The following is a 15,493-nucleotide window of genomic DNA, read 5'->3' on the forward strand; positions in this document are numbered from 1 at the left end:
TCAAGTGGACGCTGAAGGATGGTGAGTAGTGACTGAGGTGGGGGTTTGCTCACAGCCTGGCTCCCAGAGCTTGTCTCTGTCTGGGGTTTGGGGATGCTCCTCCCACCTGGCTTTTGCTGGATGGGCTCTGGGCCAGCAGTGCCCAGCCCTGGGGAACACTCCAGCCCCAGCCCCAGGCACAGCCAAGCATGGGTGAGCATCTTCTGTCAGTGTCTGTTCTGGGTCTGAAATGCAAACAGACTGTGTGACTGAGCTGGGTGGCAGCGCCATGCTGGGTAGCCAGCAGTGCCACACTGGGTGGCAGTGCCACACTGGGTAGCCAGCAGTGCCACACTGGGTGGCAGTGCCACACTGGGTAGCCAGCAGTGCCACACTGGTGACAGTGCCACGCTGGGTAGCCAGCAGTGCCACACTGGGTGACAGTGCCACGCTGGGTAGCCAGCAGTGCCACACTGGGTGGCAGTGCCACACTGGGTAGCCAGCAGTGCCACACTGGTGACAGTGCCACGCTGGGTAGCCAGCAGTGCCACACTGGGTGACAGTGCCACGCTGGGTAGCCAGCAGTGCCACACTGGGTGACAGTGCCACGCTGGGTAGCCAGCAGTGCCACACTGGGTGACAGTGCCACGCTGGGTAGCCAGCAGTGCCACACTGGGTGACAGTGCCACGCTGGGTAGCCAGCAGTGCCACACTGGGTGACAGTGCCACGCTGGGTAGCCAGCAGTGCTGCGCTGTCCCGCACACCAGAGCACTGCTGACGTCGCCTCTCACTCTCTGTTTCAGATCCCATTCTGCAGGTGCCGGTCTATGTGGCAGAGTGAGTGTCATCCCCGTGGGTGGGTGGGCAGAGCAGGAGGCCCCAGGGTGTGCAGCCTCCCCAGTAACTGCTGGAGTGACAGACAGGGTCTCCTCCTTCCCAGGCCAGCATTCCTTCCAGACCCCAATGACGGCAGCCTGTATATCCTGGGAGGAAAGAACAAAGAAGGCTTGATGGTCAGTGAGGCTGGGGGGCTGTGGGCGTCCCATGTCCCCCTGGGGTTCACCAGGCAGGGGGAGGTGACTCTGGTCCTGCATCCATTCTTCTGTGTGTGTTGCAGAAGCTGCCGTTCACTATCCCGGAGCTGGTCCAGTCCTCCCCGTGCCGCAGCTCGGATGGGGTGCTCTACACTGGTATGGAAGGCCCTGGGGAGTAAGGGTCAACCAGGGGCTCCCGGGAATCATGGAGGGCGCCGGGCAGGAGCTCAGCGGGTGCTCTCGGGGATGGGCAGGGCTGCGGGGACTCGGAAAAAAGGTATTTTCCTTCTCAGGGAAGAAACAGGACACCTGGTTCATCGTGGACCCCAAGTCAGGGGAGAAGCAGACCACCCTCTCGACAGAGGCCTGGGATGGCCTGTGCCCGTCCAGCCCCCTGCTCTACATTGGCCGGACCCGTAAGGGAGCCTTGCACCCTGACCACCTGCCTGGTCCCAGGAATGGGGCACTGGAGGTGACCTCCTGCCCTGCTTCTGTGCCCAGAGTACATCATCACCATGTACGACACCAAGTCGCGGGAGCTGCGCTGGAACGCCACCTTCTCCGAGTACTCGGCCCCGCTGTGCGAGGAGTCCTGCCACTACAGTGAGTAGGAGCCGTGGGATCTGCAGGAGCCACGGGAGCCACGGGAGCCACGGGAGCCATGGGAGCCATGGGAGCCAGCTCCCCAGTGCCGCATTCGCAGCAGGACCCTGGCTGTGGGGGGCCCTGGGGTGACACCACCAGGCCAGCAGGTCTCAGCTGCGCCAGTTGCTGGGGAGAAGGGGCAGCAGCCCACAGCTGGTGGCTGGTGGCCACTGCTTCATCTTCTGTACCTCTTGCTCTCCCAGAAATGGCACACTTGGCCTCGAGTGGGGACGGGCTGGTGGTGACCCTGGACAAGGACAGTGGGGAGGTCCTGTGGGCACAGAACTATGGCTCACCCGTGGTCGGCATCTACGTGTGGCACCAGGACAGCCTGCGCCGCATCCCCCACCTCAACCTGGCCATGGAGACCCTGCGCTACCTGACCTTCCAATCACAGGACATCCATGTCCTCAAGTGGAGCTACCAGTCCGTCAAGGACTTTGCTGCCACCAAGACCCAGCTGCTGTACGTGGTTCCTGCACGGTGGCATTCACATTCCCAGTGCTTGGCCGCCCTGAGCTGTGATGGATGGAAGGTGATGCTTGTCCCTGTCCTGCAGGCCAGCACTCTACGTGGGGAAGCACGCGACCAGCTTCTACGCCCTGACCTCGCTGGTGCACGGCAGTGTGGCGCTGGTGGTGAGTGTCCCCGCTCGGGGTGAGCACGGCGGGCGCCTGTCCCAGCGCCAGTGCCCCATGAGCTGCCACCCCCAGCCCCAGGGCATCACACTGGCCAGAATCGATGGCCCCACCACGGACGACGTGACCTTGAGAGAGTCGGGGGAGTGCGAGATCACGCCCAGCACCGACGTCAAGTACCCGCAGGGCAGCATCACCGCGCTCCACAACCAGTGGCTCCTCATAGGTGTGGACCTGCGATGGGCACAGGCCTCCCCATGTCCTGGCTCCAGGAGGGTGCTGGGGTGGGCAGCCTGAGCTGCTGGTGTTCTTTGGGGGGCACAGCCTGACCTGCTCTGCCCAGTAGGGTGAATGGGACTGAGGTTGTGAGTTACCTCAGGGGCTTCAGTGACTCCCATCCTTGTCCCCTCCCCAGGAAGGGCCACTGGGCACCCCCACTCAGGGGCGGGCAGGGACCCTTTGAAGCAGGGCTCACCGTTACCCATGCTGGGGAGTCCCATCAGAAGTGACCCCCCTTCTCCGGGAGGGCCCAGGCTGCTGGTGCCCATGGCACTGCAGAGGTGAGGGACAGATGCTGTGACCAGAGGCAAACTGATGGTTGTTCCCCTCCTGCCACAGGGCACCATGAGCTACCTCCTGTGGTCCACACCACGATGCTGCGAGCCTTCCCGGAGAACCTGAGGAAGACCACGGAAACCATCATCTCCAGGGCTCCTCCTGCCAGGACTGTGTTTGCTGATGTGAGCAGTGAAGGGTGCTGGGTCACTGAGGGGTCTGGGCTGCTTAGAGTGGGCAGTGGGTCCCCAGCATGGGGTAGGACAGGGAAGGAGTCCCAAACCTGAGTGCCCTGCAGTCTGTCCCTCTGGTGTCACCCAGCCCCGGGCGTGTGTTGCAGTTCCTGGCCCCGAGCAGCCCGGAGGAGCCGGCTGTCCGCAGCGAGGGGCAGCTCCAGCCAGACCCTGCACCAGGGGAGCAGGTGGAGGTGTATCCCGAGGGCACCTGGGACCTGGTGATGGCTGGTGTTGGCACAGCTCTGCTGGGTGGGGGAGTCCTGCTCCTCCTGCTCATGGTGAGTGGTGGTGGCAGTGGAGGGTGAGGGGCAGCGGAGCCCATGCTGCTGTGCCGAGCCCTGCCAATGCCCCAACTGCACTCCAGGCATGGAGCAGAGCATTCCCATCGTTTGTGTTCCAGAAACTGCAGCGGCAGCACGTGGCACAGCAGCAACAGCTGGAGGAGCAGATCCAGCTCCTGCAGCAGCAGCAGGAGATGCTGCTCCCGGGCCGGGTCTCCAGGGAGGGTGTCCCTGCAGGGCCTGGGAAGCCGGGGCGGAACCGAGGAAGCACATTGGAGCTCTCACAGAGCTCCGGCCCCTCGGCCCCCCTGGAGGACCCGGCAAATGGGATGGTGAGCCCAGGTCTGGCTGTCCCAGAGGCTGCTGCAGGTGGGTGCAGGGGGAACGGGCAGGGTGTGGGGGCTGTCTGTCTGGAGATGCTGTCACCCAAAACAGGAGCAGGGATGCCCACAGATGAGAGGGCTGCAGCTCAGCTGGGATGGGAGGAGGTGCTGGTCCTGCTGCTGGATAAATGTGGGCTACATAAGAGTAGGGCCCAAGAAATGGCCAGATGGGTAAAGAACTAGTTGTCCTCCATACAGAACTAATGCTTGGAGGCTGAAGGATTGCTGTCTTCTCTTCCCCTGCAGATGCAGAACCAGACCTGGTTGTAGTTGGGAAAGTTTCTTTTAACCCCAAGGATGTGCTGGGCCACGGAGCTGGTGGAACTTTTGTCTTCAGGTGGGTGACACCAGGTGCCTGTCCCCATTCTGCTCCCATTGGCAGCCACAGGGACAGAACCAAGGTGGCTGTTGCCCAAGGTGGTGGCTGCTGGTTCAGGGACTTTTGAGAACAAGCTGCCACCTTCCCTTTCTTCTGGTCCTCATCACACCTGTCCCAGAGCTGGGCTTGTGGCCCTCAGTAACCAGGCACTGGGCATGGGGCAGCAGCACTGGGCTCTGCTCCAGCTAGGGGGCCACATGTGGACACGCTGAGGACTCTCTGCACAGGGGGCAGTTCGAGGGACGGAATGTGGCTGTGAAGCGGCTCCTGCCCGAGTGTGTCCATCTGCTCGACCGTGAGGTCCAACTGCTCCGGGAGTCGGACGAGCACCCCCACGTCGTCCGCTACTTCTGCACCGAGAAGGACAGGCAGTTCCACTACATCGCCATCGAGCTCTGCTCTGCCACACTGCAGGAGGTGAGCCCAGCCCCCTGCCTGCCCTGGGCATGGGGCTGCTGCTGGGGCCCACTGGGAGCCCTAGAAACAAAAGCCTTGGGGATAGACAGCCTCCATACAGGCTGGTCTCCATCCCTCTCTGTCAGCCTGGGGAGGCGTCTCTCTCCCAGCCAGCCTTGCCTTTGCCCAGTAAATCAGGCTCAGTTCCTCTCTCTCTCCCTCTGTGTGGTTCCAGTACGTGGAGAGCCCCAGCTTCAACCGCCGGGGGCTGGACCCGGTGTCCCTGCTGCGTCAGACCATGTCCGGGCTGGCCCATCTCCACTCCCTCAGCATTGGTAAGGGCCAGCAGGGCCCTCTGCATCCCATCCTCAACGGAGGCTACAGGGTTCAGGCGGGGGCTGTCGGGGTTCAGGCAGGGGCTGTCGGGGTTGGCAGCGTGCAGGGCACTGGCAGAGCCCTGTTTGCTCCAGCCCTGCCAGGTGACACCACAGACTTTCTCTTCCAGTCCACCGTGACCTGAAGCCCTGTAACATCCTCATCTCTGCCCCAAATCGCCACGGGCAGATCCGCGCTGTCATCTCAGACTTCGGCCTCTGCAAGAAGCTTCAGGGGGGACGACAGAGCTTCAGTCTCCACTCTGGTATCCCTGGCACCGAGGGCTGGATCGCGCCCGAGGTGCTGCAGGAGGCCCCGAAGGAGAACCCTGTCAGTGAGCCATGGCTGCCCCTGCCCTGGGTGCTCCTTGGGCCCGTTGTGGCAGTGGCCCATGCTGGCAGTGGCCTTGGTGCACGCTGCTGGGGTGCACAATTAAGACAAGCTCTATGAGCCCGAGCCAGCCTGGACAGGGGCACTTTGCTGCTTGCCAGGGCTGCCCCGGTCAGTGGCTGCCTCAGTGACCCTGTCCTCGGGGCACAGTGCCCAGTTGTGTTCACAGGGTGTCTCGTTGGGCTCCGCCCCTCAGAAATTCGGAGTGGGGAGGTTAGAGGGACTGTAGGTTGCTGCCAAGGTTACACTTCTGCTCCTCTGTTCAGTGCTGGGAATCCCATTCCTGCTGGGAGCAGCTGCTGTACTGGTGCCTGCTGGGGCTGGCAGATTCCCATACCCTCGGGCTGGGGTCTGTTTGCCCAGCTGGTGGACACCAGCAGCCCCAGTGTGTCCATCAGACTGTGGAGTCCTGAATTCTGGCTGTGCCTCTGGAAGCCCCTTCCCTGACAGGGACCCGGGGTGATGGGACTCCCATGCAATGTGTTTTTCAGCAGCTCTGCAGCCAACAGCCAATGGTCCACATAAAGGATGGAAAAGTGGGAGGTGAAGGCTTTCCTCAGCCTTTGCCTGAAGGTGCCATTTCCCGCCGTGTTTTGCAGACCAGTGCCGTGGACATTTTCTCAGCTGGCTGTGTTTTCTACTACGTGGTGTCGGGGGGGCAGCACCCCTTTGGGGACAGCCTGCGGCGCCAGGCCAACATCCTGGCAGGCTCCTACCAGCTGAACTGCCTGCAAGAGGAGGCTCACGGTGAGACCCTTCCCAGCTGAGACCCTTCCCCAGTGGCATGGCCCCGTGGGGAAGCTCTGGGCCGAGGGGCAGCTCCTGGTCCTGGCAGGGGGTTGATTTCTCCGCTATGTTGTTTTGCCTCCAGACAAGCTTGTGGCGAGGGAGCTGATTGTGGCGATGATCAGCCCTGAACCCCAGCACCGGCCCTCAGCCCCTGTGGTCCTTGTGCATCCCTTTTTCTGGAGTCAGGAGAAGCAGCTGCAGTTCTTCCAGGTGAGCCTGTGCTGTCCCACTGGCAGTGAACACAGGTGTGCTCTGAAAAACATACTGGGAACGGCTGTGTTGAGGTCAACGTGCTCATTCTGAGCTACCTTTGGAGGGGGTGGGGGGGGTTGCTGAATCTCTGTGGGGTGAGGGCAGTGTGATACCCACCCCATCCCTGCTCTTGGGCATGCAGGACGTCAGCGACCGTGTGGAGAAGGAGCCGGCTGAGGGTCCCATCGTGTCAGCCCTGGAATCAGGGGCACGGGCAGTGGTGAGAACCAACTGGAGGATGCACATCTCCCTCCCACTGCAGATGGGTGAGCATGGGGAGGCCAGGCTTACCCCTGGATCTGGTGAAGCAGATAGGGAGTAGACAGGTAGTAGGATGCCTTTACTGGCCGGGAGGCACCTGCTCATGCCCGGGAGCTGAAAACCAGGGCAGGTAAAGGTGCCATCCCTTCTTTGAGAGAGCAGAGCCAAGCCGGGGTTTGCTGCACCCGGGGGTGGTGCTGGCACTGCAGGGCTGTGGCAGCCCCTTGCCCCACTGTGTCCCACCTTGCTCAGTGTCTCTTCTGCTCTCCCCAGACCTGAGGAAGTTTCGCACCTACAAGGGGGGGTCAGTGCGTGACCTGCTGCGGGCCATGAGGAACAAGGTACGGTCACCCTGGTGCCCTGCCCCTGCCATCCCACTGTCCCTGTCGTATCTGACCTCACCCTCTGTCCTGCAGAAGCACCACTACCACGAGCTGCCAGCCGAGGTTCGGGCAGCCCTGGGCTCAGTCCCCGAGGGCTTTGTGCAGTACTTCACCTCCCGCTTCCCACGGCTGCTGCTGCACACGCACGGGGCCATGCGGGTCTGCGCCCACGAGCGCATCTTCCACCCCTACTACTGCCAGGGGCTGCGGGGTGACGGCGCCTGAGGGGGACACGGCACCGTGGGGCTGCTGCGGCCCCTCCTCCCTGCCTGTGCCCACAGCCCCGGGGGCTCTGGGGGGGTCCTTCTCCCTCTCCCCGGGGCCAGATGGGTGCCCAGCATACGGGGCATTTCCAGCAGCACAGTGTGGAAGAGGTGGGCACAGGGCAGCACTGTGCTTTCGCCTGGGGTCCCCTGAGCCCAAGAGGGACCCTCTGGGCACCCACCTTTGCAAACACTCACAGTCAGACTCAGGGGCCTGAAGGCACGTGAGTCAGAGAACAAAGACCTCTCTGGTGTGGACTGGGTGCTTGGAGAAAGAGGAAAATGCCCGTTGTGTTTTCCCAAGGGCAGCGGCAGCGATGCCCCGGCACAGCGAGGCCCTCAGGCCACGCTGGTCACAGGGGGATGTTCACCGGGGATCAGCGAGCTTTGTCCAGGGCATTCTCCTGTGCCATGGAACACAGCTGTTTGAGTTGTGACCAGTACCCCAGTCTTGACACTGGAGCTGAGCCCTCAGCCCCAGTGTGGGCTGTGCTCAGCCAGGCAGTGCTGAGCAGCCACACCCGCCGGGGACCTGGCCTGTTGTATCCAGGCTTGCAAGGGCACAGCCCTGCAGCACTTGGGGGCCTCCAGCACAGCCCCCTGAATGAAGGTTTGAATCTCAGCTGGGCTGAGAACAAGGTTATCTCCCTTTCAGTCTGTGCCTGTGCCAGGCCTGAGCCCCTGAGCAGGTCACACAGCAGTTCTTGAGCAGCTGTCTCTGGGCACAAAGCAGGGAACTCACTTTTCCCGAGGGATCCCTTCCCTCAAACACAGGGCTGTGCCTGAAGCTCCCCCAGCCTCTTCTGCTGCCCCGGGTCCAAGTCCCATGGGTGCTCTGGTTCGTGGCATGCCCATGGGCATGTGTTCCCCATAAGCCAGCCTCCAGTATCAACTGGGTGCACAGGCACATGAAGCCCCATGGCAAAGTTCCTCTGTGGAACAGCAATAGTTTAGTCCGATTCCTGTGGGTGCTGGGATGTGGGATTTTGTTACAGAGGTGATAGGGTTTGTACCTGGTTTCTTTTCAGAATATGTTTATACAAAATGTTATAAAAAATAAAAACTAAAAAGCTTGTCCTGCTTAAAAATAAATTGGCCTGAGAGCACCTGTTGGTGCTGGCAGGGTAGAGTGGGGGGAGAATACCTGGAGGTCAATGGGCTCCTGCAGGAGTCTGCTGCAGATGACTTCTGCTGATGCTGTACTCATAATTTTACCATGTGGTAAAATAGAGCAAAGCATCTGCAAAAGGGGAAGGTTCCCCAACACTGGAGAAGTAAACTCACCCACCTTTCTCTGCTCCCAAGAGCATCTCCCAAAACAACTTATTCTCTTCCCCACTTCCCATCACCCTCTGCCAGTTTCCCTCTTGCTCCTTTGTCAAGTGGAGCAGAGCGAGAGGCATGCCCAGCCCCAGGCTGAAGGGTAAGAGGATGGCTCTCAGTCACAGGGGAAGGCAGAGGTGCTGCTCCCTCCCTCAGCAAACCAAAGGGAACTGCGACAGGCTGGACGCTGCAGCAAACAATCTTTAATCAAGTTATGCAATATACAAAAGTTGAGGTTTCGTGTAGTTTCAGTATTAAAAGGCCGATTGCTCGGTCTCACCCTGGGCACGTTCAATACCTTACCTGAGCTTCTACAAGAGGAAACGAAGCCCAAGGCAAGGGCGCAGCCACATACAGACACCTCACGTGATAGCTCTGCTCTCCCAAGAGCAGGCCCAGGTGCCTCAAACAAGAGGGCTGGTTTGGAGCCAGGCTTTTGGCTTTGGGAAGTTAGAAAAACAGACTATGTATGGAATTAAAAAAACCACTCCATTAGGAGTGGGGATCAAGAAACCTTTGGGCATCAGTCAGAGTGATCAACACTGTTCCCACAGCAACAGGGGCTTCCTTGTGGCAATGAGCCCATATCCAAGAGTGGGAGCACAGCTGTGCCACAGGAGGGAAGCTCCCAGACCTCTCCCTCCACAGCTGGGCAGTTTGGCACAGATGCTGAGTCCAGCAAGAACAAGGTCTAAGCAGAGGGTTTCGCACGGCCCGAGCCAGACTTGGAGCTGAGGAGCTTCTCCACCATGGTGCGGGCATAGCGGAGCCGGCTGGCCAGCTCCTTGCAGCAGCCGTGCTCCTCGATCAGGCTCAGCTTGTACGTGCGGAAGTCCCGCTTCTCATCTATGTACGTGACAGCAGCCATGAGAGGGCACAGGATGACCTTGGTGTGGTCCTGGGGGGAGAGAACACACGGTCATCACCCTGAGCACCATGCTGCTCAGGGACAGCATTTCCTGTGATGTGCCATCCCAGCCACACCCACAGCATGGGGACAAGGCCCTGCTGCAGAACTCCTTCAGAGTGCAGCAAAGGGGCACAGCCAGCTCAGCACTGACTGCAGCATCCTCCCTGCTGCTCGAGAGCTTGGCCCCTCCATGAGCGAGGCACATCTGGGGGGCTCAGGTACCAGCACAGGCAGTGAGGAGCCTCCAGTGCTCAGCTCCCTGGGCAAAGCCTTGGCTTGGGTGATCACCTCCTGATGCCTTCCCAGCAGCACCACGTGCAGCCAGAGCCCTTGAGCAGCTGGAGCCACAGCCCCAGGAAGGGCCTCACCTGGAAGAAGTTGATCTGCACAGTGCCGTTGCTGAGGTGCAGGACGATGGCGCTGCGGGTCCGGAACCAGGTGCAGAGGTAGGGCAGGCGGGCCAGCTCGTCCCCCTCCCGTGGTGTGATGTTGGCCCCTGCCTTCAGCAGGTGCTCGCTCATGTAGTTCCGGAAGTACTTCAGTAGTGTTATCTGCAGATGGGACGGGCTGTGAGGAGCTGAGGGTGACCCTGGGACTGCCATCACAGTCCCAGAGCCTCCTTACATCCTTCACAGCTTGAGGTGCCACTGCACAAACTTGTGCAAATCCTCAAAGTTAACTCAGACTGTGACACTTCAGCCTCGGTTTGCTGAACACTTCAGTCCACGCAAGTCATGCAAGCGCTTATTTCTGTGAAACTGCTCATAAGTGAGCCTCAGACAGTAGAGAGAAACAGAGATGCTAGTGTCTGTCCTTGGGGCCATGTGTCACCAGCCAGAGGAAGCCTGAAGAGTGCCAGGTGACCCTCAGTTTGAGATGTTTCTCCCTAGAACCCACCCTGCCACCAAAGCCCAAGGCTGGCAGGAGTCTCACCACTCCCCAGCCAGGCTTGCCTTTCCCAGGACTGACCTTCTTGTTCAGGGTGGAAGGGTAGGACCTCACAGTGAAGTAGGACTCGGTGCTGTTCTGCTCAATGTACTGCAGGTTGTCCCCGTCGTTGTACATGATGAGGCGAGTGGAGTCGTTGAAGAGAACCCCGACACTGTTGTCACACAGCTGGTAACCTGCCCAAAAGGGACCCCGTGAGGCTGCAAACTCAGGGGGCCACGAGCCGTGGGAAACACAAAGGCAGACGGTTGTATCCCCAGGGGACCCCCGACAGGCACCCCACCAGTCCCTGCCAGGTCTCTTTGTAAGAGTTCTGGGAGGCACTTTTTCACCTCTGCATTTGTCATCTCCCTTACTGCATCACCTGCTGCAGAAACAGCCTCAGCTGCCATTGTGGGTCCCTGTGCAGGCTGGGGAGAGCCTGGCCATCTCATGCACAGGTAACCCCTGTCCACCTGGAAGTGGCCAGGGCTGATATTCAGTGACCACTGCTCTGAATTTTCTGGGTATTTGGTGACATCCCTGGCAGTGGTCTTGGACACATCACAGGAATGTGGTGATTAAAGACCCAAATTCAGGCTTTCCCCAGCCCCTTCAGACATCAGGAAAGCCTGAAGCATTGCCCCCACAGTATTTACCTAGTCCATATTTATCTGAGTAGTCCACCCATTTGCTAACCCAGAAGATGGGAATGCAGGCTGGGTCCTCGGCTTCTTCTGCAAGAAGAAAGAAGCTTGTTAGGAGACATTTTCCACACGCTGTGCACCCCACAAAGCCCATGGGCTGCCCCAGGCTCACCTTGTCTCACTGCCACTCTCTCAGAGGGCTTGGCTGCATTGACTGCTGTCAGCTGCTGCAACATGTCAGCCAGGTGGCAGGTGACAGCATCTCCCACCTCCCGCAGTCCCGCTGCTTCCTCCTTGTCCGGCAAGTTCTCCGGTGCAGGGCTGTCCAGTCCTGGGCCAGGAGAAAGGAGACTCTGAGGCTGTGACCAGGGAGAGGTTTCCGAAGGCAGGTATAGGCAACGCACACAGAATGGGTCACGTTGGAAAGAACCACAGTGGGGCATCTGGTCCCATCTCCCTGTTCAAGCAGGATCATCCCAGAGCACATGGCACAGGAGGGAGACTCCACACCCTCTCTGGGCAGCCTATTCTAGTGTGTGCCGCCTGCACAGGAAAGAAGTTCTTCCTCATGTTCAGGCAGAACTTCACGTGCACCTTTGTGCCCATCGCCACAGAGCTACAGCTATTGCCGTACTTCCTCCCCACTTTGTTCCCAGGCAGAGCAAGGAGAGCCCCCTCGACCACAAAATGCTCTGAGTTTCCATGAGAATTGGGAGATGATGGGAGTGCCACACTGAGGGTTCTGGATGCTGCCGGAGGCCAGGCAGGCTCTGTGCAGCACTGCAGCCCAGCTGCACATGGGCACTGGCACTCACACTCACCTTTGTTGAGCGCCGTCAGCGGTTTCCGCCCGAGCTCCATCCCGCTGGGAGCGATGGAGAACCGGGGCGCGACCGTGAGGCAGCTGGTGGGCAGGCGGCTGGGGATGTAGCCCGAGGTGAAGAACTCGTCATTCAGCAGCTCATCAATGGTCGGGCGTGTGGCAGGGTCGGACCTCAGCATCTTCTGGATGAGGTTTGCAGCCACGGGGTTGATGTGCTGAGGGACAGGTGGAGTTTAGAGACAGAGGCCAGTAGGTGACATGCACCAGAGACAGACCAACTGGATTCATGACCCAGGGAAGTTCTGCTTGGAGCAGAGCTCCAGTGCTGCATCAGGCAAACAGGATACAAGCCTGGGGAAGCAGAATTGGGCAGCACAGAGAGCTGTCTCCTAACAGCCTGAAGTCAACTGACTTAAGCAAGACCAACTCAACAGCAGTGGGATGAACTGGGGACCTGGTCCAGACCTCATGGACTTGCTTGTGTCCATTCACCCTCATGTGCCAACTGCCCAGCTTGGATTTTTGCTGGATCAGGGGGCAGACACCAGCTGGCTCCTCAGGAGGAACCTTTACAGGTTCACTCCATCACGGACTGAACTGTCCCCACCCGGCAGTAACAGCCACTGCCCTGTTACAGGAGAGCCACCGAGTGCCAGACACAGGGGGTGCAGCAGGAGGCTGACAGGGAACTGCTGTGAGGTGAATGGATCCTCTATGGCAAGCACCGTACCTTAGGAATGGTATACTCGTTCTTCTTGATCCGGAGGTACGTTTCCTTTAGACAAGAAGTCTCAAAGGGAGGTTTCCCCACCAGCAGAGTGTACCTGGGCGTTCCCAGACAAAAGGGCATCAGTTTTGCAAAAGAGACTCAAGATTCTGTGTGGAAGTGACCCTCTTTTAAGCACACCTGGGGGCTTTCCTGATAGAGGGAACACACTTAGCATTGGACATTCAGCAGTGCTAACAGCTACTTGTACTTGTGCTTCCCTTTCCCTGGAAAGGGAAGCTGGGATCTAGCACCCTGCGGGGGAAGTTCCAGTTAAGAATGGGAAATGCCCTGGGACAGTCACACTGAGGACCTATCAGCCCACAGACAGCACCCCAGCACGTCAGAGCACAGGCAAGGTCAGGTGCTGGCTGGCAGCCGGGCTCAGCCAGGAGCTCCAGGGACTGTGACCTGGAGCTTTGGCTCACACTAAAGCTCGGATGGGTCAAGAAGACCAGGACCACAGGGACCACCCACCCCCCTGGCCTTGCAAAGGCATTTTGACTCACATGATGCAGCCAATGGACCAGATGTCCACCTCAAAGCTGTGCCCCTTCTTGCCCAGCACCTCTGGGGCAATATAGTTGGGGGTCCCACACAGCGTCTTCTTGCGCTCACCGTCATACTCGACCTTGGTGGCCAGGCCAAAGTCACCTGGAGAGACAGGAAGGAGGGGTGTGTGACCGGACACAACCTGGCCGGCTAGTCCTAGGGCTGGGGTCCCCAACACATCCCGACCTGGGCACTTACCGATCTTCACCTCCATGTCGTCGCTGAGGAACAGGTTGCCCAGCTTGAGGTCGCGGTGGATGACGCGGTGGCTGTGCAGGTACTGGCAGCCCAGGATGGTCTGGCGCAGGTAGTACCGCACCTCGGGCTCGCTCAGCGCCTTCCGCCGCTTGTGCAGCTCCAGCAGCGACTGCGGGGGACGCTCAGTCAGTGCCGGGGTGGGGACACAGGACAGGGTCAGTGCCGGAGGACAGGGGGGAAGGGGACGGTCCATACCCGAGGGACACCGGTGCCCACCGCCCTCCCGAACCCCTGCCCCTCACCCTGCGGCGGCAGAGCTCCAGCACGACATAGACAAAGTCGGCGTCCTCGAAGAAGCCCTGGAAGCCGACGACATGACGGTGAGAGAGGCTACGGTGGATGGCGATCTCCATGGACATCTTCTCTTTCTGGTGCGGCTTCACCAGCAGCGACTTGGGCACCACCTTCCCCGCGAACACCTCCCGGCTCTCGGCCTCGGCCAGCTCGTAGCACCGCGCGAAGCCGCCCTTGCCCAGGAACCGCCCGCGCACGAAGCTGCGCCGGGTGCGCGGGTCCACGAGCACCTTCGGCACCTCCTTCCCGCCCGCCGCCGCCGCCGCCCGGGCCGGCTCCGTGCGGGGCGGCTCCGCCAGCGCCGCCGGCCGCGCCGCCTTCCCGCCCGCCGCGCTCATGGCGTGCGGGACTGCGGGGGGGCTCTGCCGGGGCCGGAGCAGCGGCGGGGCCTGGTCCGGGCTCAGCTCGGTGTTGGAAGAGTGGCGGGTCCCGGTGCCGGGGAGCGGCGGGTGCGAGCACAGCTCGGGGACGGAGCAGCGGCGGGGCCCGGGGCTGGGCTGGGCTCGGTCGGTGCGGGGGTCGGTGGGTGCCGGTCTCAGGCTCAGCTCGGTCCCGGTTGGTCGGTGCCGGCTCGGTCGGGTCGGTGGGTGCCGGTGCCGGGCTCGGTGCGGTCGGTCGGTGGGTGCCGGGCTCGGCTCAGCTCAGCTCGGTCCCGGTTGGTCGGTGCCGGCTCGGTCGGGTCGGTGGGTGCCGGTGCCGGGCTCGGTGCGGTCGGTCGGTGGGTGCCGGGCTCGGTGGGTGCCGGTGCCGGACAGCCCCGATTCAAACCCCCCGGGCCGTTACCGCGCGCGGCCGCTCCCCATTGGCCCGAGGATTTAAAATCCACGCGCGCGCGGGGCACCATGGGAGCCGAGAGGGGCACGCGCCGCCGGGGGCGGGGCCGGGCGCACTCGGACACGCCCCTGCGCGTGCACCGCCGGCCGTTGGGCGCGGGCGCTGCCGGGCACGCGCGGGGCGCGCTCCCGCTGCCGGGGCACGGCGGGACCCGGGAATCGGGGACCCGGGAATCGGGGACCCGGACTGGCTCCCCCTCGCTCCCGCTGCCTCTGGGGTGACGTTCTCACAGTTCTCTGGGCTCTCCCTGACCACATCAACGATTTCTTCACCCTCCTCTTCCCACTCCCCTCAAGGACACGCTGCTCAGTGACCCCCCACCCCAGGGCACCCCACCACCGGCGCTGCTCCTGGGCCTGGCACCACTTGCCCAGAGAAGTGACCATGGGATGCTCCCATCCCTTAACCCCACCTTGCTGCCCGCTGGCACAGAACAAAACACCAATGAAAAATAACCCAAAAGGGCACAAAACCAGCAGCAGTGGCCCAGCCCAGGTGCCTGCTCTCTGCCTCCAGGTACACACAGTCCCACCTGGCTGGAAGCAGGATGAGGGCAGGGACTTCACCTCCTTTGGCCTTCCTTCCCCATCAGCAGTAGCTATTTCTTTCAGCCTTGGCTAACAAAGAACAGAAGGCTGGCCCTGGGAGTTGAGCCAGTGCCCCAGCTGGCCCTGACCCACTGGCACAGGCCGTTGGTCCCCAGGGTGTCCTGGAGAGCCCAGCACACAGGACCAAGCCCTGAGCCCTGCAGATCACCACAGCCATTCCCCCCATGGAGCTGGATCATCTCGGGAGCTTCTGCTCCCCACAAAGCAGACACAGCCCCCACTCGCCCGGTGACTGCGTGACCTTCCCGCAGAGCCCCTCACAGGCCACCTCAGCTCCTCCTGCTGAGCCATGGGTGCTTGGCACAGAGCGG

At 61.2% G+C, this 15,493-nt stretch overlaps 2 protein-coding genes across 2 annotated transcripts in view; one reads left to right on the forward strand and one right to left on the reverse strand.

Annotated features, from left to right (window-relative positions):
* The window catches only part of ERN2 (endoplasmic reticulum to nucleus signaling 2), a 17,367-nt gene extending 9,052 nt beyond the window's left edge, over positions 1–8,315 (forward strand). Inside the window, exons 2-22 of the mRNA XM_039382353.1 lie at positions 6–21; positions 784–817; positions 921–993; positions 1,098–1,170; positions 1,308–1,430; positions 1,516–1,617; positions 1,863–2,124; positions 2,219–2,297; positions 2,373–2,523; positions 2,916–3,037; positions 3,193–3,366; positions 3,489–3,738; positions 3,999–4,089; positions 4,359–4,548; positions 4,763–4,862; positions 5,033–5,232; positions 5,892–6,039; positions 6,164–6,291; positions 6,476–6,599; positions 6,868–6,935; positions 7,011–8,315. Coding sequence (XP_039238287.1) covers positions 6–21; positions 784–817; positions 921–993; positions 1,098–1,170; positions 1,308–1,430; positions 1,516–1,617; positions 1,863–2,124; positions 2,219–2,297; positions 2,373–2,523; positions 2,916–3,037; positions 3,193–3,366; positions 3,489–3,738; positions 3,999–4,089; positions 4,359–4,548; positions 4,763–4,862; positions 5,033–5,232; positions 5,892–6,039; positions 6,164–6,291; positions 6,476–6,599; positions 6,868–6,935; positions 7,011–7,202 — 2,700 coding nt within the window. The 3' untranslated portion in view covers positions 7,203–8,315. The remainder of the gene's footprint in view (positions 1–5; positions 22–783; positions 818–920; positions 994–1,097; positions 1,171–1,307; positions 1,431–1,515; positions 1,618–1,862; positions 2,125–2,218; positions 2,298–2,372; positions 2,524–2,915; positions 3,038–3,192; positions 3,367–3,488; positions 3,739–3,998; positions 4,090–4,358; positions 4,549–4,762; positions 4,863–5,032; positions 5,233–5,891; positions 6,040–6,163; positions 6,292–6,475; positions 6,600–6,867; positions 6,936–7,010) is intronic.
* Positions 8,316–8,746: 431 nt separating this feature from the next.
* On the reverse strand, positions 8,747–14,541 carry PLK1 (polo like kinase 1). Its single transcript, XM_027736131.2, has 10 exons — positions 13,689–14,541; positions 13,387–13,555; positions 13,146–13,290; positions 12,601–12,694; positions 11,869–12,085; positions 11,220–11,378; positions 11,060–11,137; positions 10,443–10,597; positions 9,842–10,024; positions 8,747–9,461 (listed from the first exon to the last, which is right to left on the reverse strand). Exons 1-10 carry the CDS (start codon positions 14,076–14,078, stop codon positions 9,255–9,257), a joined length of 1,797 nt encoding a protein of 598 aa, XP_027591932.1. The 5' UTR covers positions 14,079–14,541; the 3' UTR covers positions 8,747–9,254.
* Between the last annotated feature and the right edge of the window lie 952 nt (positions 14,542–15,493).

The sequence above is a fragment of the Pipra filicauda genome, unplaced genomic scaffold (assembly GCF_003945595.2).
Source record: "Pipra filicauda isolate LSUMZ 115617 unplaced genomic scaffold, ASM394559v2 scaffold266_size1643727_pilon, whole genome shotgun sequence".
NCBI classification, from domain to species: Eukaryota; Metazoa; Chordata; class Aves; order Passeriformes; family Pipridae; genus Pipra; species Pipra filicauda.

Bases quoted from the DNA above. Each gene is read 5' to 3' on its own strand.
- PLK1 (XM_027736131.2), bottom strand. From the start codon at position 14,078: ATGAGCGCGGCGGGCGGGAAGGCGGCGCGGCCGGCGGCGCTGGCGGAG. The intron at 13,556-13,688 runs GTGAGGGGCAGG...CGTCCCCCGCAG, and splicing joins TGGAGCTCTGCCGCCGCAGG to TCGCTGCTGGAGCTGCACAA. The intron at 11,379-11,868 runs GTGAGTGTGAGT...CTCCTGGCCCAG, and splicing joins GCTGACGGCGCTCAACAAAG to GACTGGACAGCCCTGCACCG.